Genomic DNA, 17,665 nt, shown 5'->3' on the forward strand with positions numbered 1-17,665 from the left:
TCAGCATTACTTATCGGGGCATAGACTTGGAATATTCTGATATTGAATTGTTTGCCTTGAAAGGAGCAAAGATCATTCTCTCCTCTTTGAGACTTCATCCAAGTACTGCATTTCCAACTCTTGTTAACTCTGATGGCTACTCCACATCTTCTAAGGAATTCTTGCCCACAGTAGATGTAACGGTCATCTGAGTTAAATTAATCCATTCCAGTCCAGTTCGGTTCACTGATTCCTAAAATATCGATGTTTACTCTTGCCATCTCCTGTTTGATCACTTCCAATTTGCCTTTATTCATGGACCTAACATTCCAGGTTCCTATGTAATATTGCTCTTCAGAGCATCAGACTTTACTTCCATCACCAGTCACATCCACAGCTGAGTGTTGTTTTTGCTTTGGCTCCTTCTCTTCATTCTTTCTGGAGTTATTTCTCCACTGATCTCCAGTAGCATATTGGGCACCTTCCGACCTGGGGAGTTCATCTTTCAGTGTCCTATCTTTTTGCCTTTTCATACTGTTCATGGGTTTCTCAAAGCAAGAATACTGAAGTGGTTTGCCATTCCCTTTTCCAGTGGACCACATTTTGTAAGAACTCTCCACCAGGATCCATCCATCTTGGGTGGTCCTACAGGGCATGGCTCATAGTTTTATTTAGTTAGACAAGGCTGCGATCCATGTGATAAGATTGGTTAGTTTTCTGTGATTGTTGTTTCCATTCTGTCTGCCCTCTGATGTAAATCTTTTATCCAATTTTCTGTTGATGGGTGGGGCTGTGTTCCCTCCCTGTTATTTGACCTGAGGCCAAACTACAGTGGAGGTAATGAAGATAAAGGCGACCTCCTTCAAAATGTTCCATGCATGCACTGCTACACTCAGTGTCCCCACCCCTGTAGCAGGCCACCACCAACCCAAGCCTCCACCGGAGTCTCCTGGATACTCACAGGCAAATCTGCATCAATTTCTTTTGGGGTCACTGCTCCTTTTTCCTGGGTCCTGGTGAACACAAGATTTTGTTTGTGCCCTCCAAGAATCTGTATTCCCAGTCCTATGTAAGTTCTGGCAGCTCTATGGTGGGGTTAATGGCGATCTCCTCCAAAAGGGCTTATGCCATACCCAGGTCTGCTGTACCCAGACTCCCTGTCCCTGCAGCAGTCTGCTGCTGACCTGTACCTCCACAGGAGACACTCAAACACAAAACAGTCAAACTCAGCCTCTATGGGGTCTCTGGGTCCTGGTGCAAACAAGGTTTGTTTGAGCGCTTTGAGCATCTCTGGCGTGTATGGGGTTTCATTCTAAATGTGATTTCACCCCTCCTACCATCTTTTGGGGGCTTCTCCTTTGCCCTTGGAGGTGGGGTATCTCCTCAAAATCTCTCCAGCACCATGCAGCTGCAGCTCCAGTGCCAGCTGGAGATGTTTTAATAGTTCTTTTTTTTTTTTTTTTTTTTCCCCTGGTGTAATGGAATGTTGGAGAATCTGAAGAAAGCAAGTGGAATTTCTTTGCAAAATTATTCACAGATGCAAAAGACTTCAGTAAATTCTTGGAGGTTAATAAACCCAGACCTCTAAGATAAAGTCCAGATGATTCTTTTTCTGTCTTTTAAGATCTTCCATAATCTATGCCTAACTTTCCTTTCTTGTTTAATTTTATGCTATTCTCCAAAATATATCATTCACTTCAGCCAAACTGAAGTGAAATCTGCCATTTGAGCACACCATGTTTCAATTCCTGTTTCAAGGCATTGTGTTTGTCCTCCTACCTAGAATTAATTCTTTTCCATATCTGCATCAAAATGCTATCCATCCTTAAGACTGATTTCAGACGGTGTTCCTACATGAAGCTTTCTACAGTTGCTCTGGTGAAAAGAATTATTTGTCTCTGAATGCCTATTGGTCTTAATGACCAATCAACTTAAACTATTTTTGCAATACACTCTTTTTTTATTGCCATAAAACTTTCCAAGTGGATGCAGTTTATCTCCCCAACAGTATTGTAAGTCTCTAGTGGGAGTCAGCCTCTATTACTTATCTTTCATCTTCAGAGTGCCAGTTCAATAAACACTTGCTGAATGGAAGACACAAACAAATATCAACATCTTAGTTAAACAAATATTTGTTGAACGTTACAACAGAATTCAGGCCAAATTAAATAGTTGTGCTGCCCTAAAGTGCTATGTGATCATCTGTTAAACATGTAATTGCTGATTGGAATTGTTATAGCTAATATGATCAACATTCACCAAAAAAGGACATTTAAATGCCACTGTGTTGAAGCAATCTATTAACAGTTTTACAGGGAAAATGTGGACAAAAATATTTAACAGATAGCTTCTATTGACTGAGCTAGCACTGGAATGACCAAGAACAAATCACCCATGTTAAAGAACCGCTGAAAAAATTGACAAGGCGTTTAGTATGGCTCTTGAAGAAACAACAGCAATAGACAGTATGTGAGGAGGGCAACAGTTCCGTTCTGTCAAACAACATTTGAAAGTATGCAAAGGATAAGTCACTTTGACTAACAGTAACAGGCTAAGAGGGAGAAGGCAATGGCACCCCACTCCAGTACTGTTGCCTGGAAAATCCCATGGATAGAGGAGCCTGGTGGGCTGCAGTCCATGGGGTCGCTAAGAGTCAGACACGACTGAGTGACTTCACTTTCACTTTCCACTTTCATGCATTGGAGAAGGAAATAGCAACCCACTCCAGTGTTCTTGCCTGGAGAATCCCATGGACAGAGAAGCCTGGTAGGCTGCAGTCCATGGGGTCACACAGAGTCGGACACGATTGAAGCGACTTGGCAGCAGGTGGCAGCAACAGGCTAAGAAAGATTAACCACGAGTAATGAAGCACTCACTTCTGATATCTTCAATAATATGATCACTGGTATTGTTCTCCGTCAGTGCAAAGGCTAGTGGTATGTATTATATCTATACATTGATTTTGGAAATGCATATTTTATAATGTTTTCAGAGCAAAAGCTTATGTGGGATACATTTTCAGTAATAACTTGTTCCATCCTAAAATTTTAGACAATGAAAACTATTTGATTTAGATTTTCTCACTTTTGGTTACATTTTATTAGATAGTTCTTTTAAAGTCTATTTTAAAAATCTTAATTATTAGTCACAATGGATATACATTTTCACTCTCTTTAATGAACTTATAATCTTAATGGGATATAATCACCATGAATAAAATATACTCAATAGCTGTATCTTTCATTTTAGCATGGAATAGTAAAGATTTTTATGTATAGAAGTGTGTTTTATGTGTACCATTATTTTCCTTTGGAAATATAAACCACAGACAGCAATACAAAGAAATAGAAAAAACATAGAAGACTATGTTTTTATTTGAAAGCACCAAAAAATGTATGCCACTTCATTAGTATCCACGGTGTTCTGGAGTGATTCAAGGACTTCCCTGGTAGCTCAGTTGGTAAAGAATCTGCCTGCCGTGCAGGAGACCCAGGTTTGATCCCTGAGTTGGGAAGATCCCCTGGAGAATGGAATGGCTGCCCCCTCCAGTATTCTGGACTGGAGAATTCCATGGACTGGATAGTCCAAGGGGTCACAAACAGTTGGACTTGACTGACTGACTTTAATTCATTTATTCTGGAGTGACTGAGTTTCCAACTATGACTTTATCAATTATGATGGCCTTAAAAGTTGGTCCACACCAAATGTTACACATAATCAATATCATTGGGATAGGAACTGAAATTTCTTTTAGTTTTTATCATAACTTTAGCTGATTTTCCTAGGATTGCCTTTAGGATATTATCTTGTTGCCAATGTATAGGATTTTTCCATAGAAGAGGTATTCAGTTCAGTTCAGTCACTCAGTCGTGTCCGACTCTTTGTGACCCCATGAATCGCAGCATGCCAGGCCTCCCTGTCCATCACCAACTCCCAGAGTTCACTCAGACTCACGTCCATTGAGTCAGTGATGCCATCCAGCCATCTCATCCTCTGTCGTCCCCTTCTCCTCCTGCCCCCAATCCCTCCCAGCATCAGAGTCTTTTCCAATGAGTCAACCCTTCGCATGAGGTGGCCAAAGTACTGGAGTTTCAGCTTTAGCATCATTCCTTCCAAAGAAATCCCAGGGCTGATCTCCTTCAGAATGGACTGGTTGGATCTCCTTGCAGTCCAAGAGACTCTCAAGAGTCTTCTCCAATACCACAGTTCAAAAGCATCAATTCTTCGGTGCTCAGCCTTCTTCACAGTCCAACTCTCACATCCATACATGACCACAGGAAAAACCATAGCCTTGACTAGACGGACCTTTGTTGGCAAAGTAATGTCTCTGCTTTTCAATATGCTATCTAGGTTGGTCATAACTTTCCTTCCAAGGAGTAAGTGTCCTTTAATTTCATGGCTGCCGTCACCATCTGCAGTGATTTTAGAGCTCAAAAAAATAAAGTCTGACACTGTTCCCACTGTTTCCTCATCTATTTCCCATGAAGTGATGGGACTGGATGTCATGATCTTCATTTTCTGAATGTTGAGCTTTAAGCCAAATTTTTCACTCTCCACTTTCACTTTCATCAAGGGGCTTTAGAAGAGGTATTATGTTGGTGCAAAAGTAATTTTAGTTTTGCATTGTTGAACTTTGCCATTTGATACTGGAATACATTCTTAAATGACTGTGGTTATGTTATACATCATTTTATGCACATTTCTTGCTTTATGGTTTTGCTAATGAATTATTACTTTCTGTTTACTTTGTATGCATTTTATACTATTGAAATGATGTCAGGAAAAAGCAAATTCAAACATTTTTCTTATTCTAATTCAAAATGGGTCATAAAGCTGTGGAGACAACTTGCAACATCAACAACACATTTAGCCCAGGAACTGCTAATGAATGTACAGTTCAGTGGTGGTTCAAGAAGTTTTGCAAAGGAGACAAGAGCCCTGAAGGTGAGGAACACATTGGTCGGCCATCAGAAGTTGACGATGACCAACTGAGAACATCATTGAAGCTGATCCTCTTACAACTACACAAGAAGTTGCCCAAGAACTCAATGTTGATCATTCTATGGTCATTTGGCATTTGAAGGAAATTGGAAAGGTGAAAAAGATCAAAAAGTGGGTGCATCCTGAGCTGACTGCAAATAAAAAAAAACTGTCATTTTGAAGTGTCATCTTCTCTTATTCTACACAACAATGAACCATTTCTCGATCAGATTGTGACGTGTGCCCAAAAGTGGATTTTATACAAAACCCAGCAATAATCAGCTCAATGGCTGGACTGAGAAGAAGCTCCAAAGCACTTCCCAGCCAAACTTGAACCAAAAAAAAGATTATGGTCACTGTTTGGTGGTCTGCTGCCCACCTGATCCACTACAGCTTTCCCAGTGAAACTATTACATCTGAGAGGTATGCTCAGAAAATTGGTGAGATGCACCAAAAACTGTAACACCTGCAGCTGGCACTGGTCCACAGAAAGGGTCCAATTCTTCTCCATGACATGTGTGTTCATGTACCTCATCTGCCATATTCATCTGATCTCTCATAAATTGACTACCATTTCTTCAAGCATCTTGACAACTTTTTTGCAGGTAAAATGCTTCCACAACCAGCAGGACATAGAAAATGCTTTCCAAGAGTTCACCAAATTTCAAAGCATGGATTTTTTTTTTTTTTTTTTTTTTTTGCTACAGGAATACATGAACATTTCTTATTGAAAAAATATGTTGATTGTAATGATTCCTATTTTGATTAATAAAGATGCATCTGAGCCTAGTTATAATGATTTAAAATTCAGGGTCCAAAACTGCTGTTACTTTTGCACCAACTTAATAACAGCCCACTGATTCTGATTTGATATCCTTCTAATCAGTTGCCAAAGAACAAAAATAAGCAAAACAAATAACAACACGTATTAAATTCTTATAATTGGGTGGTCTCCTAGTATTCATTTATGAAATCTATTTATTGGATATGAAGGAAAGTTACATGGGCTCCAAATAGCCTGGAGTTAAAACTCCCCTCCAGGTCTTCCCCACCATTCTACAGAAAACAAAGAACTCTCTCAACCCGCCCCCCAAAAAGAAATGGACATTAAGGTTGATTATGTCCAGCTCCCAGCCAGTCCAGACTCTGGCTGATCTCCAAAATTCCTTGCCCCAGCCGTTTAAGAGATAACTACTCTGGACAACCTTGGAGAAGAACAGGCCCCCTTAAGACAGTAACTTTCCACATACATGCCTATATATACTTACTCTTTTCTTGGGTAAGTGCTGCTGCTGCTGGTAAGTCGCTTCAGTCGTGTTCAACTCTATGCAACCCCATAGATGGCAGTCCACCAGGCTCCCCCGTCCCTGGGATTCTCCAGGCAAGAACACTGGAGTGAGTTGCCATTTCCTTCTCCAATGTATGAAAAGTGAAAAGTGAAAGTGAAGTCGCTCAGTCGTGTCCGACTCTTCACGACCCCACGGACTGCAGCCTACCAGGCTCCTCCATCCATGGGGTTTTCCAGGCAAGAGTACTGGAGTGGGGTGCCGTTGCCTTCTCCATGGTTAAGTGTAGCACCTCGCTAATCTGACTGCTGCCCCTTCTCACCTCATTAAGGGTGATCTGTTCCTGTAAAGTGCTGGTCTCATTCTTTTTCTGAACCTCACCTTCTCTAACTCCCTTACCTTACAGGATATCCTTTCCTAAAATATTGTACATTTTTAAAAAACCATGTGATAGTATAATGATATAAAGCACACACCAAATTTCCCCTATTATTAACATCTTACACTAGTCTGAACATTTGTTACAATTAACAAATTTTCATACATCATTATTATCTAAAGTCCATTCTTTATTCATATTGCCTCAGTTTTTATCTAAAGTCCTTTTTTGTGTTCCGTATCACATTTATTCACCATGTCTTCCTAAGCTACTCTTGGTTGTTTCTGTTTCTCAGACTTTCCTTGTTTATGGTGACATTGACAGTTTAAGTACTAAAGACCAGGTATTTTTTTTTTTTTAAGGTCCTCTCTTTTGGGTCTGTCTAATGTTATTCTCATGATTAGATTGGGATGGGAATGATGAGTTTTTGGAGGTAGAGGACAGAAGTTAAGTACCATTCTCATCACATCATACCAAGTGTATATATTATCAACATGACTAAGCAGTTTTCATGTTAACCTAGATTACCTGGCTGAGACAAGTATTCTTCAGGTTTCTTCACTGTAAATGCATTCTTCCCCTACAACGCTTCCAGACCATACTCACTTTTTAAAAAGCTGAAACTGGAGCCTGTTATATAGAGTGAAGTAAGCCAGAAAGAAAAACACCAATACAGTATACTAACGCATATATATGGAATTTAGAAAGATGGTAACGATAACCCTGTATGCGAGACAGCAAAAGAGACACAGAAGTATAGAACGGTCTTTTGGACTCTGTGGGAGAGGGAGAGGGTGGGATGATTTGGGAGAATGACATTGAAACATGTATAATATCATATATGAAATGAATCACCAGTCCAAGTTCGATGCATGATACTGGTTGCTTGGGGCTGGTGCACTGGGACGATCCAAAGGGATGGTATGGGGAGGGAGGAGGGAGGGGGGTTCAGGATGGGGGAACACGTGTATACCTGTGGCAGATGCATGTTGATGTATGGCAAAACCAATACAATATTGTAAAGTAATTAACCTCCAATTAAAATAAATAAATTTATATTTAAAAAAAGAACTAAAAAAAATCACACTGAATAGAAATATGATATTATGGAATTTGCAGTTATTATTGTATCCCAGTGTTTCCCTGTTTTATTAAAACTTGTTGAATATTCAAAAAAAAAAAAAAAAGCTATCACTATGTGCAGCCCACACGTAAGGCACAGTATTCAGCTCCACCTCCTTGAGGAAGAGTATGTACACAAATTACTTGGAATTCTTCTGCGTAAGAGATTTGTTTTTTCTCTAATTTATTTAGTTATTGATCGATATCAATACAGATTTATGAATGTTTATTATCACTTAGATTTATAATACTTTTTTTGTTTGTTAAAATTGTTCCAGCTTTGGCCATTGAGAGCTTTTTCAGTTGGCTCCTGTGTCCCTTCAACATAATCCCATGACTATTTTTTTTGAGGATTTTCTACTTTATGGAACATGATGTTTCAGGTTCAGCTTATAGAGCACTTACTTATGTTTCTTTATTAAGGACTCAATGTTTCCCAATCCTTCACCTTGGTTTTAGTTTTTATCTCCTTCAAATGTCAGAATTTCACACTGATATACATATACACATACATGTATATATGTATATATGTTTGCCTATATGTGCATGTGTATATTATACATATATGTCAATAACATACATGTAAAACAGGGCTTCCTTGGTGGCTCAGACAGTACAGAATCTACCTGCAGTGCAGGAAACCCGGATTCAATCCCTGGGTCAGGGAGATCCCCTGGAGAAGGGAATGGCAACCCACTCCAATATTCTTCTCTGGAGAATTCCTCGGACGGAGGAGCCTGGTAGGCTACAGTCCATGGGGTTACAAAGAGTTGGGCACAACAGTGACTAACACTTTTCCTTTTCATACATGCATACACATTACATATTTGTGTACACATGTGTATGTGTGTGTGTATGTGTGTGTGTGTATATATATATAGCATTGAAACTATTTTTAATTATAAGGTCATAGGAAAGAAGAAAAAATATTAGTATTAAGGGGTCGATGTCTTAATGAAAGTCAGAAAGGAGATATACAAGTTTAAAAAATTAAGTCTAAAAGTATTAAATGTCTGAACATTTAGGCAATGTGTAGCAGGTCAATATAATCAATATGTTGCTCTTGAAATCACATATTAAGTAGCACCAGATACTTTGAGTTCTTTATTTAAATTTCCAAATGCAGAAGGAAACTGATTCTTGTCTTTCAAATATCAGAAATAACAACTATAGGTGTGTAATCATAATAGTTAAAGAAACATGGTCTTAACATATTGCCAGATCCCTAGATAGAAAGGAGCCCCAAATTTCTCAAATATTAAATACATTTTAACTAATGTTAACTTAAATATATGCACAATACCACACTGCTAAGAATGAGTTATGAAGACCATGGTGCCTCACTCTCAGTAAATGGGCTGTGCCTAGCAAGGATTCAAAATCAACCAACACAAGTTCCATTAGAAATTAGGAATATTAGGAAACATTGCACTATATTTAAATCATGTGTTAACATGATCTAAAAATGCTGTTAGTTTAATAAAGCAATTGAATAACTTGTGTAGTTTTGTATGGTACATTTTAACCCATAGACAAAGGGATTTAATTTTAAACTTTATATAAACAACAATAAAATTGTAGTTTGTTCCTTATTCTTTCCTTTGAAGTAACAGTTTCTACTCAGCAATGCAGTGTAAAATTAAGTAAAGCAAGCCTAACTCTGAACTTTATAAAGCCACATAATATTGTCTTGAAAGAAGATAAGCAACAATAACAGATATGCAATAAAATAGTACCCAAGAGAAAGACGTGAACATTCTTTGCATTCAAAAATTTTCTTGGGAACATGAGAAAATATATGTATTTAGTGCTTGGCACACAGTAAATGTCCATAAAAGATGCTTATTATTTTTAACGCTGTGTTATTGTTGCTTTTTCAAAGCTATCTGCTATTAACCTCCCATTTGAAAGCCCTCCTCCAGCTGCACTAGCCTTCTTGTGTTTGAACATATGAAGCACACTCCATTTCAAGGCTCTTGAAATTGCCGTTCTGTCTTTCTGGAAAGTGCTCCCTGTAAATACTCACATACCTTACTTCCTACTTTATGAGAAAAGATATTACAGTAAGCTTCATTATTTAAGATTTCTTTTATGCATAAATATTCCCCAAGCATATTCCATATTACAGGTGGATTTGTGTTGAGGATGAAGACACATAATGCATTTAGTTTGGACCTATCCGGATTGTTTTGTGAAGAAAACAAATAAACCATCATGTGTCCATTTTCACAAAGGGCATGGGGCCTCTGTACCTGAAGCATATAGTCTACTGGCTGAATAGCCAGATCCCCAGAGGACAAAATGGCACCATGGTTAAAGGATGACTGGAAAGTCACCTCTGTGGCCATGAGGATATGCATGTGATCTTAAAGTCACTGTAATAAGCAGCAGGCAGGGCATATTTTTTATTTCACCACTTAAATTGAGAATGTTTGAAACATTAATCAGTGGATTGTGTGAGGAAATGTGGTATTGATTTGAATAAGTAAAAATATGAATGGAGGTTATGGACTCCCATGTGGCACAGCAGCAGTAACCTCTCACTTGCTTTGACTTCTGTCAGACATCCTCATGACTGCCCTTTCACTTCATTTAGATCTCTGCTCAAATGTTACCTCATCAGAAAGGCCTTCCCTATCTGAAGTAGGATTCTTTCTTCTCTCTCTTCCTTCTAATTATTTTTTCCTCATACTACTTACAACTACTAAAGTACTACATTTGGTTTGTTTTTATTGTTTCTCTCCTTATTAGAATGTATACTCTATGAAAACATATTCTCTGTTTTGATCCTGATTTATCTCCAGTATGTAGAAGTATACCTGGCACACAATGGTGCTCAATATTTGTGGAATGAATTATCAATGAATTCTAAGTCTTATTCATTCAATACCCCTTTCTTCAGGATATCACATTTTATACTGACATCTTTCTTGTTGTTCCTTAGGCACACCTCACTTGAAAATCCAAAAGGTGTAAAATGGAGGGAATTTTGTTGCTTGTCTAACAGAGTAATACTGCCAAAGATACACAAAATCATAGATCATACAAATAACAAATTACACAAAAACATATAGGGTGAGGGTAGGATCCCGATTGCTGTCAATTCCTTAAAACTAAACATCCTTGTGAATCTTCAACTTCGTACTAGGGCATGTTGTTCTGGGCCCATACACAGATCATCAGGATTTTATTCCATGTTCTCAAGCACAATGAAGAGATAACCACATTTGTCTCAGCAAATGCAGTTGAACAACTTTATACTCCTGGGTACTTACACAATCATCTCTGTATGAGCAGTTTATATATATATAACTGTATAACAATATTCTGTCATATAAAATCATGATCATAATACACTGTCAAAAAGTATAATTTTTTGAATTCTAAGGATGATATAAGAAAAGAAAGGACATCAAGCAAGCTTGTTATGGGAAGCAAAGATGCAGAGTTAGTACATAACTAGGGCAAAAAGAGTCATACATGACTGAGCAACTGAACTGACTGAACTGAGGGCAAAAAGGAGATGGTAATTGAGCCTAGGCCTCTGATGACAGGCATACTGATATGTGCATACTCACAGTGTGGGACCATGATACAGAGCTGCTCCTAAATGAAATACAAACTTAAAATTCAATTACATAGAATGTATTTGAGGTTTTTTTTTTTTTAATTTTATTTTATTTTTAAACTTTACATAATTGTATTAGTTTTGCCAAATATCAAAATGAATCCGCCACAGGTATACATGTGTTCCCCATCCTGAACCCTCCTCCCTCCCTCCTCCCTCCCCATACCATCCCTCTGGGTCGTCCCAGTGCACTAGCCCCAAGTATTTGAGTTTTAAAATCCCCTAGCCAATGTACTAATATAACTTTAATATCTTGGCTTTACTATCTGTTTTTAATTATAGGTTATTCAACTATATTATATTTTAGTAAATTAGTCCATTCTCTATTCCCTGCAATATTTGTAGAAAGCAGGTTGACTTAAGGACCCTTACTTTTGCCCAAGTGTTAGAACTCACCTTGTGTTCTCCACACTGCCGTTTTTGTTTGTTATTTAACCACAAGAGTTCTACTGAGGGGATAGTAGGTTGCTGCCAACTTTGCAGGATCTTTTCTTCCTGCTCCCCAATTTTGCTTAAAAAGAGGCATTAGAGAAGTGGTAAATAAGAAAGTTCCTTATCAAACTTTTTTTACCCAAGATGAAATAATTCAGAATGGGTAATTATAGATTAATAAACCATCATTTTCAATTAATTAAGTGCTCAATTTACCTCTTCTCTTCAGCTTAAAATATTCCTGGCACATCTATAAAACCACTTCCTGTATTTATTTTAATAAAATATTAACTTTACACTGTAACCATAGAATATTTAATGGATGGTTTTTAGAATATGAACACTGTAAAGAATAAAAGGAGAAATATATTTTTAAAATATTACTTGCTGACACTTTATATTTGACATTTTATCTATCATTTTCATTTAGCATCTAACTTAACTTAATAAATATATTCTCATGCTGGAAAATCAATTTAAGGATCCTCAAAAAAATTTTGTCGGGAATTCACAGTGGATAATTTAATTTCCCTATAACAGTCACTAAGTCGTATCTGACTCTTGCGACCCCATGGACTGTAGCCCTCCAGGCTCCTCTGTCCATAGGATTTTCCAGGCAAGAATAATGGAGTGGATTGCTATTTCCTTCTCTAGGGGATCTTCCCTACCCAGGAATCAAATCCAGGTCTCCTGCATTGCAGGCAGATTACCGACTGAGCTATAAGGGTAGCCCACAGAACAGTCAGATGTATTTAATATTAACTTCCAAATTTAGAAGTTTTTAAAATTGCTGTTCATGATAAGGAGAGATAATTTGAAAACCTCCTTCATCTAAAGTATGGACTACACATTATTTTCAAAGTCTAAGTATTTGTACTAAACACAACCTGTAACCCCCACAGTTATTTACATTTCATATAGAAAGCCTGAGTTCCTGTAAAACATCATTTTGCACAGTTGCTTTGCCTTTTGTCATAATATTATTATGTTGTTTTTTCTATTCATTATACTTAGAAATCATGGAAGCACGGAACTGTCAAGGTAGATGTACTGAAAAAACTTATCTAGAAGCAAATTTGCCAGTCTTTCTCATCTACGCTTATGATGCCATAGACCATAGTCCACCAGGCTCCTCTGTCCATGGAATTCTCCAGGCAAGAATACTGCAGTGGGTAGCCATGCCCTTCTCCAGGGGATCTTCCCAATCCAGGGATCAAACCTGTGTCCCCTGCATTGCAAGCAGATTCTTTACCATCTGAACCACAGGGGAAGCCCACACTTATAGACAGTATACAAAATATCTAGATTTCTAAATAAATCTGCATACCTTCATGTTGAACTGCTATAAAATTTAAGCCATTTCAAAAATATGTTTTCTACTATAGCCTTTTACACTGTAATTACATTATCAAAATCATTAGTTGTGTCTACATGTTGAGGAAATAAAATCTGATAATGAAAAAAGGAAAATAAAGTTAAAATACACTAGATTAAATTATGCTAGACAGCATTAGAGGAGGGAACATACTTTTCTTCTACTCAAACAATACTGGTGTGGGATTTCCCTGGTGGTCCAGTGGTTAAGACTCCACCTTTCAATGCAGGATGTGTGGATTTGATCCCTGGTCTGGGAGCTAAGATCCCACATGCCTTGTGGCCAAAAAACCAAAATATAAAATAGAATCAAACAATACTGGTAGACACAAAAATAAAAATGAGGTCAAAGATTTTATGAGCTATACTTACACAATACTTTATTATCATTTCTTATTATATTTTAATATTCTAAAATAGTTGATATGTTCCATTTCCTACTTTAAGATCTCACTGCCATAAGCAGCATTTCATTACTTGTTTTATGTAAAATATTTTCATAAATGCAAACTAGCTATGGAACCTAATACTACTTGAAATAAATCTCAAATGCCAAAAGAAACTTTTCCATACTCTCACATAAAGATAATATTTATCAAGCATCAGTATGGCAACTATGTACTAAGGAATAGACAAGGATGTGCTGAGCAGTCAGAGCTGGCCTGACAAAGTCAGAAAGAGTTCTAGGTAATTCATCACAATTTTACAAAGAAAGAAAGAAACACAACAATCTGAACATTCAAGCCACAGAGGATATATACAGAAAAGTAACAATTATAATAATTGCTAATCTCTAAAAACTGAAACAGAATTCTTAACAGAATCAGAATGGAATAGAGAAACTAAACTCACAACTCTAAAGCATATTTCCCCTTAATTACCAAAAGTATGTACTATATATTCTTTTATAGACTTAGATAAGGGGATTACTTGAACACCCTGATTGGCTGAATACAAATTCAGAAATTATTATAACTTTTATTTAAACACTAAATGAGCACTTTAGAGGATAAGTTAATCTAAGCTATGACTTTGTTATGTGTTCAAAAACTCCTACCCTGCTGTAGAATCTTCTGTATTGTCATCAGCCATCATCTCCACATCGTGTGGGTGTTTCTTATAAGCTTCTTTGAACAAATTCCATGAAACTGCTTTAGGAGTATCTTCATTTGCTCGAAGATGTTCTATCAGTTTTCCTGAGTGCCAGTTCTGAAGGGCTCTTTGATGGGCAGGGGCCAATTCTGGCTCTGGTAGTAGTATGCTGTGGTGGACAGGACTGTTGCTTTTTTTCAGTCCATTTCTGTCCCAAGAGTGGTTCTTCAATCTGCCCTGAACCGGGGTCTCTCTATGCTCATATCCTTCCTGCTGAAGGCAGTTTCCAGTGTTGGGTGAGCCTTGAGAAGGATGACTAAACCATCTCCAGCGTAGCCTTAGGATCTGTTTTACATCAAACTCTTTCTTGCCAGACACTGACATTGTTGCAGGAGGAAAGACGAAAGCCTTCTCTCACAGAAAGGAAACAGCCTTTGTTATCTCTTGTTTCTCTGCCTCTTCTGTAGGACTAACAAAAGCAGAAGTGTCGAGAGCAGTCTTTCTTGTTCCCCCTCCCCCACTGTTTGTGATACACTGCGAATACTTCCAGCTTTCCAGCTGAAGCAGAAAGCGGCAGCTAACAGTGTAGGTGGGACCCCATACCGACAGGATGATGAGGTCAGACCTTAAACAAGTAAATCAGCTTAGCACAGGAAAGCAGCCACCACAACAGACTCCAGCTGCTAGATTTGCAAACTCCCAGCCTTCCCGCCTGGACTTGCAAATATCTAACCCAGCTCTTTCCTAACTGAAGTATAGTAGCTTTGGCTTTTAAGTCCAAGCAAGTGAACAAAAGCAAAGTGTTTAAAAACACTTGTTTCTAAATTCCACTCACCCCACCCTCTGTCAGATATTATTTCCTGGCAGCCCACTTCTAAAAATGTGACATTTTGTCCTAGGAGAATTTGTAACAAGGAATTCATTATGATCTATTTTGGTGTTCTTATGGAAAATTTGAAAGTAGTTCATTAAGAAAAAGTACCTTGTCACCAGTCTCCTCATGCACATTTATAGTTATTCTTTACAAAATGTCTGAAAATGTGACTGTCTTTATAGAGATATTTGTTTGAAAACCTGAACAATTTCAGAAACATAATGTGTTGGTTACCTATGGCTAAAAAACACTAAAGGATGTATTAACAGTATTTTAAGTCTACACCTGAAAGAAGAGAACAGTGTTTTTCTAAGCTCATAGGTAGGAAGACATGTCTTCTCTCACGAACCAAAATTTGAAAATGAATAGTCTATTCTGGCTCCATGCCTGTATAAACATTTCCTTATCATGCTCTTTACTCTCACAGGCAGTGTTAAAGGTCTATTTTCTTTGTTCAAAAGTTCGTATGAGAGGATGCGCAAAAGGCATGTTTTGAAGTAACTCCAAATTGTCACATATCTCAGTAATAACTGTGCACAAAGTACTTTGAGATCTCTGATTCAGAATCTCTACTTTGTACAGGGGTAAATGTTTCTATAATAGTAATGTATAAAGAATATATTCACCAATACCATTTTGAAATTTAGTTTGAACTTTATAGCTTACATGTTATGCACACATGTGATAAGGGGGAATTGTACCACTGTATCCTTAGAAAGAATGCTGAAATTATAAGGTTTTGACTCTAGTTCAGGTTTTATGGTTAATGAACTGTATTATCTTGAACAAGTCATTTACTTGTTTGTATCTGTTTCTTAATATATAATATGGAGTGGCTGAACAAATTTCCAAGTTTATACTTACAATGAATTTTTTAAAATTTATAAATAGAAAATTTACATGCAGTTTTCTGTAAATCTAATATACCATTTCCTTTCCCCTCTTTTTTGTGTATGTATAGTGGTAAATTTCTGTGTCAATTTAAATGGGCTACAGGATACCTAGCTATTTGGTCAAGTATTGTTTTGGGTGTTTCTGTGAGCATATTTTTGAATGAGTTTAACATTTAAATCAATAGACTAATAGATTGTCCTCCCTAATGTGGGTGGTTGTGGTTTAGACGCTCAGTCGTGTCCAATTCTTTGTGATCCCATGGATTGTAGTCTGCCAGGCTCCTCTGTCCATGGGATTTTCCAGGTAAGAATACTGGAGTGGGTTGCCATTTCCTTCTCCAGGGGAACTTCCCGACCCAGGGACCGAACCCTGGTGTCCTATATTGCAGGCTATCTCCTGCATTACAGGTGGTTTCTTTACTGATTGAGCCACCAGGGAAGTTCTATAATGTGGGTGGACCTCTTCTAATCAGCTGAAAGCCTGAATAAACAGAATGCTGACACTTCCCCAAACAAGAGGGAATTTCCCTTGCCTGACTGCCATCAAGCTGGGACACTATCTTTTTTCCCTGACTTCAGACTCAAACTGAAATATTGACTCTTCTTGGGTCTCAACGCCTGCAAGGCCTTTGGATTAGAACTATACCATCAGCTCTTTTGGGTCTCCAACTTGCTGACTACAATCTTAAGCTGATTAAGATTGATTAAGATAAACTGACCTGTCAGCTTCCATAATCAAGTCAATTCCTTATAATAAATCAATATCTATTAATTTATTTATTTATATTTTTCTAGTACTAAGAAATTAATAAATACACAGATAGATATACAGCTGATTTTTGTACCAGTTACAAACACATTACTCCTTTCTCCAACTTCCCAATCCGTTTTCCAATAGGCTCCTTAAACCTCAATTTTTAGTTCTATCATCCTCTCTTCTTGGTGAGTGTAATGTCAGTTGCTGATATTTAACATATAAATAATTGAAGGGAATCTCAAATAGTTCTGATGAGTCCCAGGCACAGTGAGTCCTGACAACTAAACATAAATTCCCTTTCTCTTATCTGGGTAGATAACATTCCAAACAAATGCCTAGAGTCAAGATTTATATTTAAGATCTTTTTATTCCCCAGTATGCCTAAAACACAATATTGGACAAAGGGTAAACAAACTGCAAATACCAAGCAGAATGTATAAAGTATTACAATAGAAGTGCAAACAGTACGTAGTAAGCACAAGAAGAATCACTACATTGGCCATCTAAGTAGCTCTAAATAATATCTTCTTGGATACTAAGAATCAGCAACCTAATTTTTTATATATTTCCTGAGCTTGTAAACAATTCAGATATAATTGTGTATTTCCCTGTGTATCTTTTATAAACAATACTTGTCAAAATCTAATCACTGATAATACAATACTTTGTATGATTCTACCAAGAGTGTTTTTTTTTGTTTGTTTGTTTAAAGTATGTAGATTATGACCATTTTCTTAGATATTGGACACAAAATTTTATTTTTTATTTTATTTTATTTTTTTTTTGGACACAAAATTTTAGAATGACTAAAAAAGTATATAAATCATCTAGAAAATAAAAAGAATAATACATTATGAAGCATGAGGGTC

The 17,665-nt window shown here is 37.3% G+C and overlaps 1 protein-coding gene across 1 annotated transcript in view; it reads right to left on the reverse strand.

Moving 5' to 3' along the window:
- The window catches only part of KLHL4 (kelch like family member 4), a 105,438-nt gene extending 90,397 nt beyond the window's left edge, over nucleotides 1-15,041 (reverse strand). The window contains exon 1 of the mRNA XM_024988618.2: nucleotides 14,238-15,041. Coding sequence (XP_024844386.1) covers nucleotides 14,238-14,656 — 419 coding nt within the window. The 5' untranslated portion in view covers nucleotides 14,657-15,041. The remainder of the gene's footprint in view (nucleotides 1-14,237) is intronic.
- Nucleotides 15,042-17,665: the final 2,624 nt, after the last annotated feature.

This window comes from Bos taurus, chromosome X, assembly GCF_002263795.3.
Source record: "Bos taurus isolate L1 Dominette 01449 registration number 42190680 breed Hereford chromosome X, ARS-UCD2.0, whole genome shotgun sequence".
Taxonomy (NCBI): Eukaryota; Metazoa; Chordata; class Mammalia; order Artiodactyla; family Bovidae; genus Bos; species Bos taurus.